The sequence below is a fragment of the Protopterus annectens genome, chromosome 2.part0 (assembly GCF_019279795.1).
Source record: "Protopterus annectens isolate FY-2018-M chromosome 2.part0, PAN1.0, whole genome shotgun sequence".
In the NCBI taxonomy this organism is placed as follows: Eukaryota; Metazoa; Chordata; order Ceratodontiformes; family Protopteridae; genus Protopterus; species Protopterus annectens.
In genome coordinates, this window is record NC_056728.1 from 1,266,162,513 (window position 1) to 1,266,180,844 (window position 18,332).

Genomic DNA, 18,332 nt, shown 5'->3' on the forward strand with positions numbered 1-18,332 from the left:
CTGGTTGTCTCCTTTCCCACCACTCTTCTTTTTTGCTGTAGAACCACTGAACAGGATATTAAATACTTCCCTATTGGCAGGCTAGTCTTTGCATAGTGTAGAGGTTAAAGCTTAAGATATTTGTTACCCTTTGTTATTTTGTGTCTTTTGACATATCCCTACTCTTCCTTCCTATCTTTCACTTGGGAAAATAGAAGAACTTGGATTACTACATCTGGGGGTGAGAGGAGAAAAATGGTGAAGCAGGCAATTCGGGATACATCAGTTTCCTTTACAGTTCTCTGGATTCTAAACTGGGGAAACTATACTAGGGCTTTTCAGCTTACTCAGCTTTATTTTATGGATGTGCAGTAACTAAGTGCAATACTGAGGTAGCTCACCTACACACTGAAGGACTGTAAAGTGCAATATACAAACCGTGCAATAACACAGTCTAATCTGCTATTGCTTCAATTTTACTTTGACAATATTACCTTCATATTCCTTGTCTTCCTTGTCTCCTGTTCTGGGTTGGGTGTGGGTCACTGCTGTCCTACTTTACTAATTGTTACTTATTAAATTTCTACTGTGATATTTTATTAATTTTTCTCTGTCTATATGTGCAACTGTTTCCTGCATTGAGAATGAAGCATTGTAATTTCGTTCAGCTACACTGTAGTTCTGAATTACAATGTTTTCTTTGACGTTGACATTTCTGTTGTCACTATAGTCTTCCCTTATGGGGAACTCTTGAATGGAATTTACTACACTCACTCATCATGGGGGTTCAGTTGGTTTCCCAGATCTCTTTCTAAACAATTACCTTTTGCCACTTCTTACATGTTACCCATTTTGATCTTAAAACAGTCTCATGGTTTACCTTCTGGCTAGGTATTTGGGACTCTTTAATCCTGTTATGGAGTAACTCTTATTTTCTTAGTGGAGGAATCTCTTTGGACAAGAAAGACTAGAAAAATCTAGGAAATGAATGGCTTTGTGATCTTGGCTTACCTGTAAGACAGATGAAAAGAGAGGACTACAGAGTTTCAAAGAACTAAGTAAGCATTGGAACCTTCCGAGGGCTTCCCTTTGGAAATTTTTGCAACTTTGTTATATGATCAGTAGTGCCCCTTTTCACATTATGTAGAAGTTGATCCCCTTCCCCTCTTCACAATAAAGCAAAGGTCATCTTTTAGGACAATTGGAAGTAATAATAAAAAAATATATAGTTTTTACCACATCCTCATATCACCATGTAGAACTAAGGTGCTCTTATCAGTAGTAGTCCTGGATCTCTCATCTGGAGATTCAACATGTTTGACACACAGATTATACCTTTGTCTGGTAAGAGATTTCAAAAAAGTCCCCTCTGTATTTGAGAATATGGTATTCTAGTACCAAAAAGGCTATTGTGTAGGCAGTACGAGAAGTGATCTTGGCTTTAAAAATAAGGATATCTGCAGGGAATGTGTACCCCATGGGGTGAATATTCTGTACAAAATGTGGGACTACCCTATAATTTTCAAATTTTGGAGTATTGTGGTAGGATGGTTGCGGGTAACTTTAGGATTAGATATTCCATGCAAGTCCTGACTTTTGGCAGGTGTTATGCCGAATGTCTGCATGAAAACCCCTTTGTATAGGGAATGGATATTACAGGTATCAGCAGTAGTACAGACTTGTATTGCTTCAGAATTGGAAATGCCCACCTACTTATCTGGGGAAGAGCTTAAAGTTTAGATCCTCAGAGGTCAGAAATTCTGTCATATCCGCAGCAGAGCGATAGCAGGTATGAGTATACCTCCAAATTTACAGATGTGGGACAGGATAAGGGATTTGTGGGCACATTTCATACAGGGTTTAAAAGCAGCCAACTGAAATACTGCTGTAAACAATACCATACCATACATAAATAAATATATATTTGGAACTGTTTAGACTGCTGCTTTCATACCTTTCTTTTTAGGTTTGCCGTATTAAGGATTACAATGGAAAGGATATGTTTTCCCTGTTACAGTACTGAATCTTTTAAGTACATTTATTTGACTTTTTAGTTCTATTACATATAATTTATCCTTTGTTTCTGGTTAATTATGTCTAGATGGTTATACGATCTCATTTTTGTGTTGGTAATTCAGGGAATGTTTATTCATCATTTAGGATCAATTTCAGTAAATCGCTTGCTGCAAAAATAAAAATAATTCTCAGGTGTCAGGCTCGTATGCTGAAGTTTATCCTGGCTAACTGTGAAAGTATGAGTAGAGTTTGGGCATCAGTTTTTCCTGTGAGGAGAAATCTGCTTTCCCAAATCACTCTCATTGTTTGAAATGCGCCTATGACTCAATAGATGCCACCTCGGTCTGCTGCCACTGGAGCTGTTTTGGCAAGATTTGCCTAGCTGCATTCACAGAACTTCCCAAAGGATGTCAAGAGTGAGATTTTAAATTCTCCCTTGGATAGAGATCTTGTTTTTAGAACATCTGCTGCAGAGGTCTTTCAAAGTGTACTAAAAGAGGAAAGCTGTTTCAAGGAACATCTCAGATTTTTCAGTCCCTCCTCTAACTTTAGTAAAAAGCAAAATAATTAATCCCAACAAATTGCTGGCAAGTAAGCATTTAAAAAGCAGTTGCAGGAGGTTCCAAAAAGAAATTAGCACCCCCCACCCAAGAACATATGACAGTTAAGTTGGTTATAATGACTATATCAGGGACCTTGTTCTTAATACTCATCTCTCTCTGTCTTTGGCTACAAACTGTTTCAGACAGATGGGTTTTGAATCTGATCCATCAATGCTACAGATGGCAGTGTGAGGTCCTTTCCTGGGGATTCCTCCTGATCTGCCAGACCAAACTTTTATCTTCCCTCCTCTCCTACAGTACATGCTGTCTTAGGGGTTAATTGTAGCTATTCCTCCCTCCCTCTCTCCTAAGAGAAGGTTTTTATTGAAGAATGTTCCTGGTACCAAAGAAAGATTCTTGGGAGACCAATTCTGGATCTTTCCTTCCTAAAACAGTTTGTGACAGTGCCCAATTTCAAAATGTTTGAAACTTTACAACGTATTACCCATTCTTCTTCTTTTGAGTTACTTGCACAGCTCGAGTACAATCTTAACAGAACAAAATGTTTTCAGAACTTCTGATCAGTTCATTTCTTGTGACGGTAAGATAAAAAGGCAACCTGTGTCAAAACAAACGGTTTCTAAATGGTTGTCTGAAGCTATTACCTTTTGTTACTCCCACTGTAAAAACACTATTCCAGGCAGAGTTAAGGCTCATTCTGTTAGGGACCTGACTTCATTTGTGGCTCTTTGGAAAGGGGTAGCTTATATAAGTATTCTAGAATCAGCAACTTGGTCATGTGTGCATACTTTTATGAAGTATTTTAATCTAGATTCCTTCAACAGGCCTAGTACAGATTTTGCTTGGACCATTCTCTTGGGGTTCTTAGACCCTCATCCTTTCTCCTTCCAGTCCTCCTAAGCTATGGTAATCTAACCATATAGTTTAGGCTACTGCAGCAGTGACCATATTGATGAACATAGTACAGCTGTGTTAGTAAACTTACTATAACCGTAGATGTTCAAGTGATCGCTGCTTCAGTAGCCACTTGCTCTCTCCATGATGTTTTTGTCACATGGACCTGTATTTTTTTTCTTTTCCTTGCATTGTCTTCACAGGCTTTAGCCTCCTCCACTAAGTTGGCATGAAAGCTCTGATGGGCTTTGCACCCAAATCTGACAGTTAGTCAGCTCAGTTTGAGTAGACTAATGATTTGGGGGAATGTGGAAGGTGCCCTGAAGCTTTGGAAGTTAGCTAGCTGTTCTATCCTGTGTAAGATATAACCCATATAGCTCAGGGCTACTGCAGTATCGGCAATTTGAACGTCTAATGTTAAAGCAAGTTTACTTGCACAGTAATATTTTTGTATTATACTAGTACACACCCTAAAGCTATGAAGATGAATATTAAGAGTTAAGCTATGCATATTACCCACCTGACGTGAAGAAAGTGACTTTGAAGAAAATGTGTATGTAAAGACTCCATTGTTTGTAGTTAGGAGTACCTAGATCAAGTTGTAGATATGTCTTCTCTTGTTAGCGTGGAAAGGGGATAGGTGTGCTCTGATACTGAGTCTGACAACTGTTACAATCAGTAAAAATGATTTTATAAATAATGACCATCGAATGGGAATCGAGTTTAGCCTAGATGCATGTTAATTAAACTTATAATTTTTTTTTTTTTTTTGGGGGGGGGGGGGTAGATCCGATTTGAGTAATATAAGACTGGAAGATATTGAATTGTTGCTGGTTGGTTTAGTATAGTGCCTAAAAATGTTTTCTTAACCAGTAAAGACACATTGTCACCGTTGATGTTTGTTTACAGTTTTACTCAAATTTATCTTCTAAGTGTAATTGTTGATTGTGCATGTAACAGTTGAATACATTTTCCACAGAAAAGTACATTTTACTTAAAGTAAAAGCAGATTTTGCTTTAAAGTGAGACCTATTCCCCAGCACTTTTGTTTCACTGCATCTCCCTTCCACATTTGGAACACTTGTGTGGATACTTAAGGGAACTTTTTCTTCTGGCATCAGATGCAGGAGCTGTCCTACATGTCTTCCTATAATCAGAATTTAGTCCAAAGTGCACAAATGGCAAGAAAGATGTGGGTCATGGAGTCCTAGTGTTCTGATCTTGTGCTTAACAGTAATGAAGCTTATGTCTGGAGGTGCAAGCACCTCTGAGTAGAACAGCTTTTGGAAGGCTCTCAGAAAAGAGATCCCATCAGCTATCTAATACAGAAGGCCTTGTATTTGTTTAGCTTTCTCAGCAAAAGAAAAAGTGTCGATTTTAAATCTGTTATCTTTGAAATATCAGTGCCACATGTATTGAATATAGGTGCTGTTTTTGTGACAGTTTAGAATGCATGTATAGTTTGAGAATAGTGCAGTAAGAATGTTATAATTGGCATATCTGTCAGCACATAAGATTAAGTATATGAGCTCGTAATGAGCTGCTTCATGTGGTACAGAGTTTGAGTCTGTCATCCTCCACTTAACCTGACAGTCACTTTGGGCAAGTGGGAAATTGTGCTATGCTCTTTAGTCGTCCTCTTGACTGCATGCCTCGTAACTACCTGTGAACACGTACACTGGAAATGAGTAGGAAAAGCTTCATTCCTGTAAAGTAACTTGCAAAGCATTTCATCTGAAAACTAGAGCATATTCTGTGAAATGAATCTCTATAGCTGTCTTTGGCTGGACTCTGATGTGGAATATGCAGTCTAATTACTGCATAATCAAGTCTGGCTAATACCTGGCTCACAGTACATAAATGATGCATGCACTGTAATGTCTGCACAAAATCGATCTCTTCTGTCCCACCAAGGGGATTCTGCTGTCACTTTGCAAAGTATGTAGAAATATAGTCATTACTACAGATTGTTTTATATTCTGAAACATGGAAAAGTATAGCTAAAGTCTGGAAAATCCATTGGACATTAGTTTAATAGGTAATTTCTTTACTACTACTACTCAAAATTGTTGAAGAGCTAAATTAGTCAAAGTGATTTCTTTCAAAACTCATGCTTTGTGCTGGCCTTATCAGCTAGTAGCGTAACATATTCCTTAGGAAGTAGGTCAGATGTCACACAGCTGCCTATAAAGTGTCTCTCTTTTGCAAGAATTGTACAGTAAATGCTTGTTTCAAAAAAGGTAAACTCTATGCATCAATATTTGAAATCAAGCTATGTTTATCACTAATTAACCACCTTAGATTAAGAGATTGCTTTTTGGACCAATCAGGTTGGAGTGAAAAATGGGGTTGGAATAAGTTGTTACAGGGAGGGGGAAGTGGCTCAGGATAAAATTGAACGAAGTACAATTTTATAGAGAAAGGAGTGTTGCTCTGAAACTTGCTGTGTGAGCAGTGGAAAATGTAGTTTAATAGATACATCAGTGAGACTTAGAACATATTAAAGAATAAAATGCAGTGCTATAAAGTCCGACCATTGTGGCGGTACACTTAATATCAAAATGAAACATACCTTTTGTGTGATGTTGGGTTTGAGTGGCCTTAGGAATAGATTATAGTGATGAGTACAGAGTAGTGGACATGTGGCAACAGATTTAAAAAAAATAAATTGTGCTTGTTTTACTGCCTGTTCCTTTTAGAGTGGAACTTGTTTTAAAGTTGATAGCCACCTAGGAATACTTGTTCAAAAACTGTAAGCTTGTTCACTTGTGGCATACGCGTCACCAGTTTCTTATTACAGATGTTGCTTGACATTATTGCAGAAGAATGTGTTACCTAAGAGGGGAAATTCTATTTTCAAGTGGCATAGGGATGGTGTGTAAAGAAGACTTCTTGCACACAGGGAAACAAAATGCTTCATTATTTGAAGCAAGTAATTACTTGTATTTCATAACCCATCTATTCTGTAATTTTCATTTGCAATAGTTAGAATGCCAAGAAGTGAATCTGGGTTTTCTCTGTGTGTGTTCACTGGAGATGAGACAGTTATCTGAAACTATTCTGAATGTTTTATTTTTTCTGTGAGCGTTTTCCACCTGTCTTATTGACCAAGGAGCCTCACGCTACCAACCAAGCCCATTTGTTCCACCATCCTGGAAATTCCCCAGTGAGCAGAGTCTTTTCCCTGTTGGCAGGACACCATAACAAAGGTATCTTCCAGAACACAAGCTACTTCAGCCATAGTTTGTGCCCTTGCTAGCATCTCACCAGTGCAGATGCATTAATTTAGGCCTGACTCTTCCCCAAGTGATGGGACAGATGACTCGTATTACATGGGAATCACAGTACCCTTGCTGATGCATGCTGTCATGTACTCATGATGAGAGCTACCACCAAAGTAGTTAGGTGGCCACATTCTTGTTCCAGGACTACCTTGTGCAGTTCCACTCTTCCTTTCTGGAATTGTGGCATTAGATGACCTCAGACAATCCCCCTCCCTACCAGGGTGGGCATGGGCACAACTGTCCTTATCAGCTCCAGCAAGTGCCTGAGCTGCTAATAGATTTTAGTCGCCTGGTCCATATAAATCCAGCATAATTACCAAACTTAATTTATTTTAAGAAGTTGCCATTTAACAACATTTGAAATTTTATGCTTCTGTGGTTTAGATTTTACAGGTCTTGCCTTGTATAGACATCTCCTGGAGTATATTTTGACAGAACAACAATTGCAAGAAAATGGTTACCCTCGACCCCATCCTGAGAAGAAAGGAATGGCTATTTTATACAGTGGTGTGTCAAAGGACCTTGTTGTAGACCGTGAGTAAAGATATTGGAATGTTTTCATGTAAATGTTTGCTGCAATATGTTTTAAGTTTTGTTTATTGCTAGACCTCAAGGATATTTTATCAGGATTTTTATTCCACTAATGCTTAATTCTTTCTAGCTGTCCCAGTTTCCTTATCTATCTCTGGGTCCACCAACCTCTCTTACTGCCCTTCAGCTACCCATTCTGAGGCTTTGGACAACATGGAATCTTAGGGCATCCTGAGAGGTTGGTCATGTTAGTGACTGCTTCAACCAAGGGATTCTTGCATTTATGACCTACTCTCTCTCTCACCCCTCCCCTACATATGCCTGTAACATCGGAGAGCTATTTCCTTCATGAGTCATACCTCTCTGCAGGGAACACCTAGACTGAGGCCCTCCCACCTTGAGATTGGCAGGCCCATCCCTCCCTGCCAGTGCCTCAGAATCCCTGGAGGCTAATTAAACAAGAGTCACCTGCGCAGTAGTTAGGGCTTTATCCTTCTATGAGATGGGATGTCCTGCCAAGAATCAGACCAGCTTGGACAGCTTCTAAAGCTTTAGGGCACCTACTGTGTGCCCTAATCATTGCCCTGTATTAGGAAAGTAAGATAAAATCAGTGTCTAGAGTGAGAAAACGTCAGAACTTTCTTGTCACAGAGGAGTGTGCTCCTCTGAGGGCTTTGGATGATCAATAGCAAGATAACACTTCTACAAGGTAGGCCTTTTGAAAAATTCTTCCTCAATCAGTTTTTTGTGCAGAATGTTTCTTTTAGTAAGAAAAATTGTCTGAGGCAATATTTGGGTCTTTTAGTGCTTGTCACTAAAAGTTTTACCATAGAAATATATATTTTCACTTATGGTTGCCAATGTGAAGAAAAAGTGATCCTTTATATCAGATGTTATTGTTAAGAGGTTGGACTTTTGGTTTTGGGGGGTTAGAGTTACAAAATTTACCAGAAAAACTTAAACTGCTGTCTGTATTCTTCACAAACTTTTCTAAGTACTGCTAACCATTTGACAGATACCTTTTTAGTTAACACCTGGTCATTGGTCAGTGTGGGGATTTCCTTGTTTATTTTCATTATAATTTTCTGTAAGGAAAAGTGTGCTGTTTCTGATTAACTGTTTTGAAAGGACCTAGGGTTAGTGTGTTTGGCAGTTCTCACTAGAAAATATCACCAAGTATTTTACAGTCAGAAGGTAACACTGATTCTTCCTGGCTCCACTATCCAGCTGTGAGACTCCTTTTACAAGTAGGACATGGACCTCTGTCATGGTAATACTATCAATCAAAATCCTTTCCTGAGTTGCAAAAATGAAAACGTTATTCCAGAAGACATCTCTCTTTACCCCAGCTGCTGTTTCACCTCAGCCACTGGTGGGTGACTCCACTGTAACCATCAGTTTCGTGGACTGCTCATCTCTCTCACAATCTCCCTGCTGTTGCTCCTGGGGAAGCCACTAAAGACAGGAGGCAGTCATATCCCATGTGGCTGTTCTTTTTGAGTAAGGGAGAACACCATTACCAGAATCAAGAAAGGCATCAGGAGATTCTCCTTCACTGAACCACTCTAAGGATCTTCATTCTGAAGAAGGGACCATTCTTTAAACTGTTGTTTTTTCTGGTGCCTTCTAGGAAAAGAAACAGTAAAAGCCGAACTGGAAAGCAGAAACATGAATGTGGCAGGTATTGACTTGGTTATTAAATCAAATACATGCTTTGGAAAATGATTTATACAAGTTAAAATGGCTGCATGCACACCAATATCATTTAGAGGCTTGTTTAGAGTATCTTGTCATCCCCTGGGGTTTAAGAGTGCTTAAAATGCCGACTTACGGTTATAGATTTCCACAATTGTTAACAAAATGGCAGCAGTTGAATTTACAACTCGGTTTCGACTATGTTTGTCTATTAATTGATTTCACTGTTACTGAAGAAAGGATTGTTGTTGAGAAAATCATACAAGCACAGAACACATTATATGAATTGTTTCCTAATGACATCGTAGATGAAAAAATTAGCACTCTGATTCCGTCTGTTTATATGAAAGGTGGCTACTTTGCAATAAATTTGCAAGGCTGGAGAGAGAGAGAGAGAGAAATGATTTTCAGCAGGGACATATATATATATATATGTATATATGTATATATATATATATATATATATATATATATATATATATATATATATATATATATATGTATATATATATATGTATATATATATATGTATATATATGTATATGTATATATATATATATATATATATATTTGGCCAAAAACAAATGAACAAAAAACACATAATGTCCATGACGCATGCTGTCCTATAGAGGTTAACATCACTAACTTGGAAATAATACTTGCTGGATGTAGCACAATTGACAATGTAGATAATGCTAGTTTGAATGCTAATAATGGAAACACAGCCAATGACTGTAGACCTCCAGAAAAAGACACTGGTACAAGGCAAAAAGGCACAGCACCAACAATGATAGAGGTCACTATGGTCAAATTGCAATCCAGCAAAATGGTTAGTGAAGCCTCTCTTCCAGTAGAAGCTCTAACAAGAGAAAGAAACAGCGTGGAAACCGAAGAACAATTGCTTCAGGTTTTTCCCATAACCCTGTTTACAAAAGGAGCCTCTGCGATGCAGCCATCCAGGAAAAGGTCACAAAGCATAGGGAGACTGAAGAGCAAGTTTCAGAAAGATATGAAGGAAGTCCAAATGCTCAAAAGGATGTGGCAGAAGGTAACTCTTTAGTTTAGCATATTTCTTCCAAACAGTTAAGTGATTCTGAATATGAATTGTTGGGAAAAGGGTTATCGTTCATACCCACACAGAATGTGACAATTACTGATGTGATTGTTGATCTTAAATTGTTTGTTAGATCTGTTACGCTGAAAACATTATTTAATGATATGAACTATGGTAATGGTCCAAGAGCATTTAAAAAAACAAGTACTTTTGTTCCCATTAGCCTTCCGATTGTGGAAACTTTTTATAAACTTTGTGAAGCAGACTTGTATAAAGCTTTTGATAAAAATTGCAAGAATAGAATGAACTTGACTGCTGAAGAATGGAGTGCACTGAGATGCTTGGAGAATAATGAGACTACAGTTATAAATTAAGCTGACAAAAGCGGTCCAGTGGAAGTTCATAGGTTGATACTAGGCTATCTGCCCTGGGGCATTTACAAGCCTAGCCAGAGTGTGTTTGGCTTTCGCCACCCTTCTTAGATTAGTTGACTGTACCTCTGTAGAGTAGGTCACAGAAGATAGCCCATTTAAGGTTAGTTTACCGTGCCTCTGTCTAGCAAGTGACACAGAAGAGATCTCAGGGGTAAATTTACGATCTCCCATCCAAACGTCAAGATTCTTCTTGAAGAGGGTCATTGAGAGAGGCTCTGTCTGACATGGATTGGGATTTTGTTAGAGTGAGGGGAGCCTCTGGGATATGAATCTGTCCCTCCAGCATGTTCTATTTATTTCTGTGCTGAGGTTTAAGTCACTGGACCGTGTAGCTCTGATGGATTTGGATTTCTTGAGGTGGAGCATGCCCATTAATTCTGGGTTGGACATGGCTTTATACGTCAGGCACAGATCGCCTCTGAGTAGGCGGTAAGCAACTGAGTAGAGCTGGAGTTTCTTTAGCCTAACTGTGTAGGGCATCTGTTTGAGTCCCTTGATCCTCTTGGTGAGATACCTTTGGGGTCTTTCTAGTTGTAGCAGGTGTCGGGTAAGGTACATCCCAAATGGGGCATTGTATTCAATTATGGGCCTGATGAGTGATGAGTAGAGAGGCACAATGACCTCTCTTGATCTAGATGTGAACCCCTTCGTGATAAGGTGGGCTATATAGAATGTCTTTCTAACCACTTTGGCAATGTGATTGCCAAAGGAGAGATTGCAATCTACTTGGGTCCCCAAATCCCTAATTACTTCTTCCGTACTTAATGGATTACCACCTATGTGGTAATTTGTGGGCACTTTGTTTTTCCCAAAAGCGATGACTGTGCACTTTTTGGCATTTAGCTTTAGGCCATGGCTCTGGCACCAGTTATCCGTCTCTGTGAGACCTTTTTGGAGGATGCTTGTGTCAGCAGGTGAGTCGATTATGGCCCCCAGTTTGCAGTCATCTGCAAACTTTGTCAGCCATAGTCCTCCTGTGTTAGTCTGTACCTCAGAGAAATATATACCGAACAAGAGAGGTCCCAGGACTAAGCCTTGTGGGACGCCACTTGCAACTGGTTTAGAGTCTGACATGGCATCTGCAATTCTGACCATGTGGGTTCTATCCCTAAGCCAGTTTGCAACCTATCTTGTGACATAGGGGTTGATATTTAAGCTGGTGAGCTTATTTATGATGCCTGAGTGGGGTATTGTGTCGAAGGCTTTTGCAAGGTCAAGTTAGGCTGTGTGGACTACCTTCCCTTCGTCTATGGCCTTGGTGACTGTTTCAAAGAAATTGACCAAGTTCAAGAGGCAAGATCTGCCCTTAAAGCCAAATTGGGTAGGATCCAATGTTTGGAGGTTCCAAATGTCTTTGTTTATGAGTTCCATGATGATATGCTCCATAGCTTTGCAGACCAGGCTAGTTAGGCTTATAGGGTGATAGTTTCTGGGGTCTGTTGTGGCACCACCTTTATGGAGTGGGACCACTGTTGCTGTACGCCATTCTTTGGGTACATATCCTGTTGTAAGGCTGAGACTGAACAGTGATTTTAAGTGAGGGTTCAGTTCTTCTTGGAGCTCATGTAAAACGCAGCCCGGGACACCGTCTGGTCCCATTGATGCTGTGTTTTTTGCTTTGGAGAGGGCAGCTCTCACCTGTGCATCTGTGATGTCAGGGAGGCTACACTCTGTTGGGATAGTCATTTGCTCATTTGGGGGGAGGGGGGGAGATGTTTGCACTGAACGTGTCTGCCAGGATGTTGGCAATGTCTGTGGGTTCAGTGTATTTTTTGTCATTTTGCAATAACTCAGAGCATATCTGGGAGTTTCCACCCAGGTTTCTGACATAACTAAAGAAAGCCTTGTGATTAACTTTAGCGTCTTGTGCAATTTTTCTTTCGAAGCTAGCCTTAGATGATTTTATGAGGGATCATAGTTTCTTGCTAGTACTGATCAGAGTTGCCTTCCCTTTCAGGGATTTTGCTCTATCATGTAGTAGCTTCCTCCTTCTGTTGTATAGCATATTTATGGCTGGGGTCCACCAGACAGGTCTCCTGCCTTTGGAGGAGTGTGTCTTGGTTTTATTTGGGATAGCACAATCCATGCATTCCTGTAGGTATCCATAGAATGCATTTGTAAAGAATTCTGCAGTTTGGGCCGTATTTTCCACTGGCCCTGGGTCTTTGAAGGATTTCACCTCGGTTTTGAGAAGAGGGAAGTTTGCTTTTGAGAAGTTTTCGACCGTGGTTTCCTTTGCTGGGGGTGGGGACGGGATATGGATGTCCATAGTGATTAATTTATGGTCAGATCTTACCAATGAGGGGTATACCTCTGATATGGAACATAGAGTCCCCATGTTGGTGATGATCAGGTCCAATATGTTTTCCCCTCTTGTGGGAGTGGTGACCAGTTGTTCCATAGCATTTGAGTTTATAAATTCTAGGAACCATTGGGCTAGGGTGTTGGGGCTTGAGTAGTGCTCCCAGTCTATGTTTGGGTAGTTAAAGTCACCCAATATAATGGTGTTTGGAGAGACCTTCATATTCTCCAGTGTCTTCAGGAAAGCCGAGTGGGGTTCCTGAGTTTGGGAGGGTGGTCTGTAGCAGGCTACAAACTGGAAGGCAGTTTTGCCCACTGTTAGTTGCACATGGATGGTCTCAGATGCTTCGTACAGTGCCACTAGCCTGGAGGTGTGGGTATCTTTGATGAATATGGATACTCCCCCTCCTCTTGTGGTTCGGTCCAAGTTTTGGGGGCCAAAAAGCATAGTATGAGGTATAGCCTGGTAGTGCTGGGGTGCTCTCGGGAGCCTTGAACCAGGTTTCTGTTACTGCACAGATATCGATATTCTCCATACTGAGGAGAGCCTCGAGTGCATTGAGCAGCATTACCCTTAGTTTCTTTTTCCTTGTGTTGTCTAAGGAGGTGGGTTTGTCTTTTGAGCCTTGCCTAAAAAAGGCACTATGGGGGTGGCAAGAGCCTTGGCCAGTATTTGAAAACCCAGGGGTGACAGGTGTAAGCTGTCCCTAGCGAAGCAACGTGGCTTGTCAAGCATGTCATCCCAGGCTGACAGACACTGGATCCCCTTTGAGTGACACCAATACTTTAGCCAATTGTTGAAATTGATCATTTTGTCTTTATACTGTGGTATCATTCTTGGTGAGGGTAAGATGCTACTCAAGGTCGGGGTCATACCAGCCTGGGCCACATGATCAGAGAGCTCCTCTGTCTCTTTTCATGTAATCCAGGGAGGTATGTCTCAGGTCATTCACACCAGCATGGACAATGACGGAGTCATATTTGTACTTGCTTTGGAGTGACCTGCTTGTGTTATGTGGCGGATCCTGGCACCCGACAGGCAGCTTACAGTGACCTTCTCCTTGTTCAGCCTGGTGAGAGGGATGTCAGTGTGTCTGACAATAGAGTCACCTATTACAAATGTATTAGGTGTGTTTTTTAGCCTTAAGGGCTGTGACTGTGCGGCACACTGACTTTGTGAACTATGTGATACGTGGGTATTGTTGTGGGGTAGCAGTTGCTTCGATGTCTGCTTTGGAGGTCTCTGTTGCTTGGGCAGATTTTTATTTAGAGCCTCCGAGTATGTTTTTGTGTGTTTGTGTTTGATTTGCTGTTGCGATAGGTCTATGTGAGACTGGATTTGTGGTGTGTGTGATTACCTTCTCCTCCAGACTGACCGTGCCAGTACTAGGTTGAGAGAGCTCAGCCTCCAGTTTGGCTATATAGTTGCATCTCTCACATATATTTGAGCTTGTTGGGAAGAGGAGAAGGGTGGTCTGTGTACATAAGGCAGTTTTAACATTGCCTCAAGATTCCCATATTCACCCCAGCTGGACTGGAGAGTAAACCTGAAACTGACTTTTGGACATGCCAGAATAGTATAAGGAATTACTTTATGACTTGATCAAAAAGGACCAATAGGGAGCCAAGTACTTAAAGGGAGTATAAGAGGGTGTAGTGCTTTAGTTTATTAGTGCTTACTTATAAGACATTTATCCTAGCTACTGCTGGGTTTTAGAAGGAAAATAGAGTGCTTACTTTGTGATTTGGAACAGTTCTAATGGAAAAAGTGAAGAGTAGACTTTGTGGAGCCGGGAATAGTATAAATCTGATTACGCGGCGCTGCCCGATGCTGCGCTATGCGCAAAAACGCGCAAAAGAGGGTTTTAAGAGAGGGGGATCAAGGAGTTTGGAATTGACCCAAAATGGCCTATAAAACTACAGTTTCTAGGCAGTAACCACTCCCATAGGGGCAGGCAGGCTGTTCAGTGTTTACAACTGCCACTGATGAACACAGAGACTTCCCTTTAGCCCAAGCAAGCAATGGCCTCCAAGAAACTTACAAATAGTTCAGAACAGCAAATCTGTAACTGAACTTTTTTTTTAAATTTCAGAAAGTGGGGAAAAAAGCAAGATTTTTTTTTTTTTTTTTTTTAATAAAGATAGCAGAGATGCACAAGTATCAACAAGTTAGAACAGTGCAATAAATGACCCCACACTTGAGTGCTAGGCCAGAGACAGGTAAAATGCAAGTTTTAAGAAAAAAAGATTTTAAAATAAGTGCAACACAGGAAATGCAATAAACAGGCTCTAGGTGTGTTCTAAATACAGTTCCTAATACAGATATCAAGTTTAGCAAGCTGGAAAACGCCAAAAAGTAGATGGCAATGCAGAAATCTTAACAAATAATCTGAAGAAAAATATTTAAAATCTCAAAAGTGGCTCCTTTCTTCTCTCAGCGTTTTCTCCTCTTGATGGGTGCTTCACCAACAGCCAACAAGTCTGAAAAGACGCCAAAACCACGAGGCAATCCGGTTTTAAGAGAGGGGGGATCAAGGAATTTGGAATTGACCCAAAATGGCCAATAAAACTACAGTTTCTAGGCAGTAACCACTCCCACAGGGGCAGGCAGGCTGTTCAGTGTTAATCACTGCCACTGATGAACACAGAGACTTCCCTTTAGCCCAAGCAAGCAATGGCCTCCAAGAAACTTACAAACAGTTCAGAACAGCAAATCTGTAACTGAACTTTTTTTTTTAATTTCAGAAAGTGGGAAAAAAGCAAGATTTTTTTGTTTTTTTTTGTTTTGTTTAAAGATAGCAGAGATACACAAGTAGCAACAAGTTAGAACAGTGCAATAAATGACCCCACACTTGAGTGCTAGGCCAGAGACAGGTAAAATGCAAGTTTTAAGAAAAAAACTATTTTAAAATAAGTGCAACACAGGAAATGCAGTAAACAGGCTCTAGATGTGTTCTAAATACAGTTCCTAATACAGATATCAAGTTTAGCAAGCTGGAAAATGCCAAAAAGTAGGCGGCAATGCAGAAATCTTAACAAATAATCTGAAGAAAAATACTTAAAATCTCAAAAGTGGCTCCTTTGTTCTCTGTGTTTTCTCCTCTTGGTGGGTGCTTCACCAACAGCCAACAAGTCTGAAAAGATGCCAAAACCACAAGGCAATCGGGTTTTAAGAGAAGGGGATCAAGGAGTTTGGAATTGACCCAAAATGGCCAATAAAACTACAGTTTCTAGGCAGTAACCACTCCCACAGGGGCAGGCAGGCTGTTCAGTGTTTACCACTGTCACTGATGAACACAGAGACTTCCCTTTAGCCCAAGCAAGCAATGGCCTCCAAGAAACTTACAAACAGTTCAGAGCAGCAAATCTGTAACTGAACTTTTTTTTTTAATTTCAGAAAGTGGGGAAAAAAGCAAGATTTTTTTGTGTTTTTTTGCTTTGTTTAATGATAGCAGATATACACAAGTAGCAACAAGTTAGAACAGTGCAATAAATGACCCCACACTTGAGTGCTAGGCCAGAGACAGGTAAAATGCAAGTTTTAAGAAAAAAAGATTTTAAAATAAGTGCAACACAGGAAATGCAGTAAACAGGCTCTAGATGTGTTCTAAATACAATTCCTAATACAGATATCAAGTTTAGCAAGCTGGAAAACGCCAAAAAGTAGGCGGCAATGCAGAAATCTTAACAAATAATCTGAAGAAAAATACTTAAGATCTCAAAAGTGGCTCCTTTCTTCTCTCAGCATTTTCTCCTCTTGGTAGGTGCTTCACCAACAGCCAACAAGTTTTATGTCAGTTCTATGGTTAATATGTTAAGTGATGAAAAAATGTTTGAAAGTTGATAAGCTTCATACAATTGATATAAAATAGAATATACAATATATGAATCCCTTAAGTAGAGACATTAGTCAGGAATTATTTGAATATTTTATTGTTGTTGATCCTATTATGCCTGTTATGAATGGACTCCCAAAATTGCACATGGACTCAGTGACACCACCCTTTAGGCCCATAATTTCTGGACGAGGGTGGTGTACTGAGACTTTGTCCATATATGTAGAAAAATCTTTAAGCTCTATAGTAGATAATTTATACATTATTCTAAACATTTTCTAAATGATTTGTATGATTTTACACATATGAAAGTAAGAGATTTGGACAATGTATAGTTTGTTACATTGGATGTACACTCCCTTTTCACTGTGATACCTAACGACGAGGGTTTGGATATGTTAAGAATGTATTTGAATATAGTATAATGACACAAAACTCTATAGATTTGCTTCCTTTATTAATATAAATTAGAGAATAATGTATTCCTATTTGAACAGCAGTTATATTTACAAAAAGAGTGTGTGGCCATGGGTACGCCAATGGCCATCAGTTATGCCAATTTAATAATGCATAATGGGAATATGATACGTTTTTGAAGTCAACAATTTGGAAGCAAGTTATTTTCTACAGATGTTTTGTGGATCATCTGTTTATGTTACAGGAAGGCACTTATAATGATTTAACTAAATTTGTTGAATTTCTGAATGCAAGCACTTTCCTTAGGTTTGATATGAATGTTTCCTCTGAGGTTAATTATTTTAGATGTGAGAGTGTATAGGAAGCCTGATAGGAGTATATGTACAGCTATTCATAGGAAATTATGTCATAGGAATAATGTACTAGATAGAAAAAGTATGCATCCGGGCCATATTTTCAGAATGTTGTTAATGGACAAGGGCTCAGGATTTCTAGGCTAAACCCAGATGATTGTAAATTTGAAGCAGATTTATTTGAATTGCAAAGGAGGTTGAAAGAAAGGGGCTATCAAGATTATGATATTATGCCATCATGTCCCATATAAGGAATGCTCGAAATACAGTAGCAAAACCTTATCTTTCACGTCATAATAATGAGACAAACGTGCATGAGTGGCCAAAACAGAATGCTTAATTTATTACCCTATTTTTTGGCAGTAATGTTAACTTAGCAACAGATATTGTGAAAAGATATTGGCCCATTTTGACTAGTGATATTAATGTCAAGAGGGTAGTTGGTGAAACTCAGAGTTTTTCTTTTAAAAATAAGATGAATTTGAAAAGCAGATTATGTTATACAAGGAACATCGAATATCAACAAAGGATTCTAGCTGTTGCATCTATTTGTGGGAAATGTAGGTATTGTGTATATGTTGACTCATCTGGTCAATTTGAATACCCTGAAATGAATAAGAAATTTAAATGTTATGCCGGGGTAATTGTAACACTACAGACATTTGTTTAACTACCTGTTCCTGAAAGTCATTCTATGTGGGAAAAACTAACAGGCGATTTAAAGAAAGAATCAGGGAGCATTTATATGATATACAGAAAAGTAATTGTACGAATGCCTTGGCAAAACATATTAATACATATAATGTAGGTCACACACATTTAAGTTTTTAATAATGCAGAGAATAGTGTCCAATGAATGCAGGGGTGATATTGAAAATGTCACAGAGGTACAGGAAGCTAAATGGATTATTAGTTTAAAAGCAGATAGGGGGAAGGGGCTTAATAATAAGATGTCGATGAAGCCTTTTTTAAGAA

General features: G+C 39.4%; 1 protein-coding gene across 1 annotated transcript in view; it reads left to right on the forward strand.

Moving 5' to 3' along the window:
- LOC122793438 (RNA exonuclease 1 homolog) overlaps nt 1-18,332 on the forward strand; it is a 1,054,392-nt gene that overhangs the window by 589,666 nt on the left and 446,394 nt on the right. Inside the window, exon 10 of the mRNA XM_044061436.1 lies at nt 7,121-7,270. Coding sequence (XP_043917371.1) covers nt 7,121-7,270 — 150 coding nt within the window. The remainder of the gene's footprint in view (nt 1-7,120; nt 7,271-18,332) is intronic.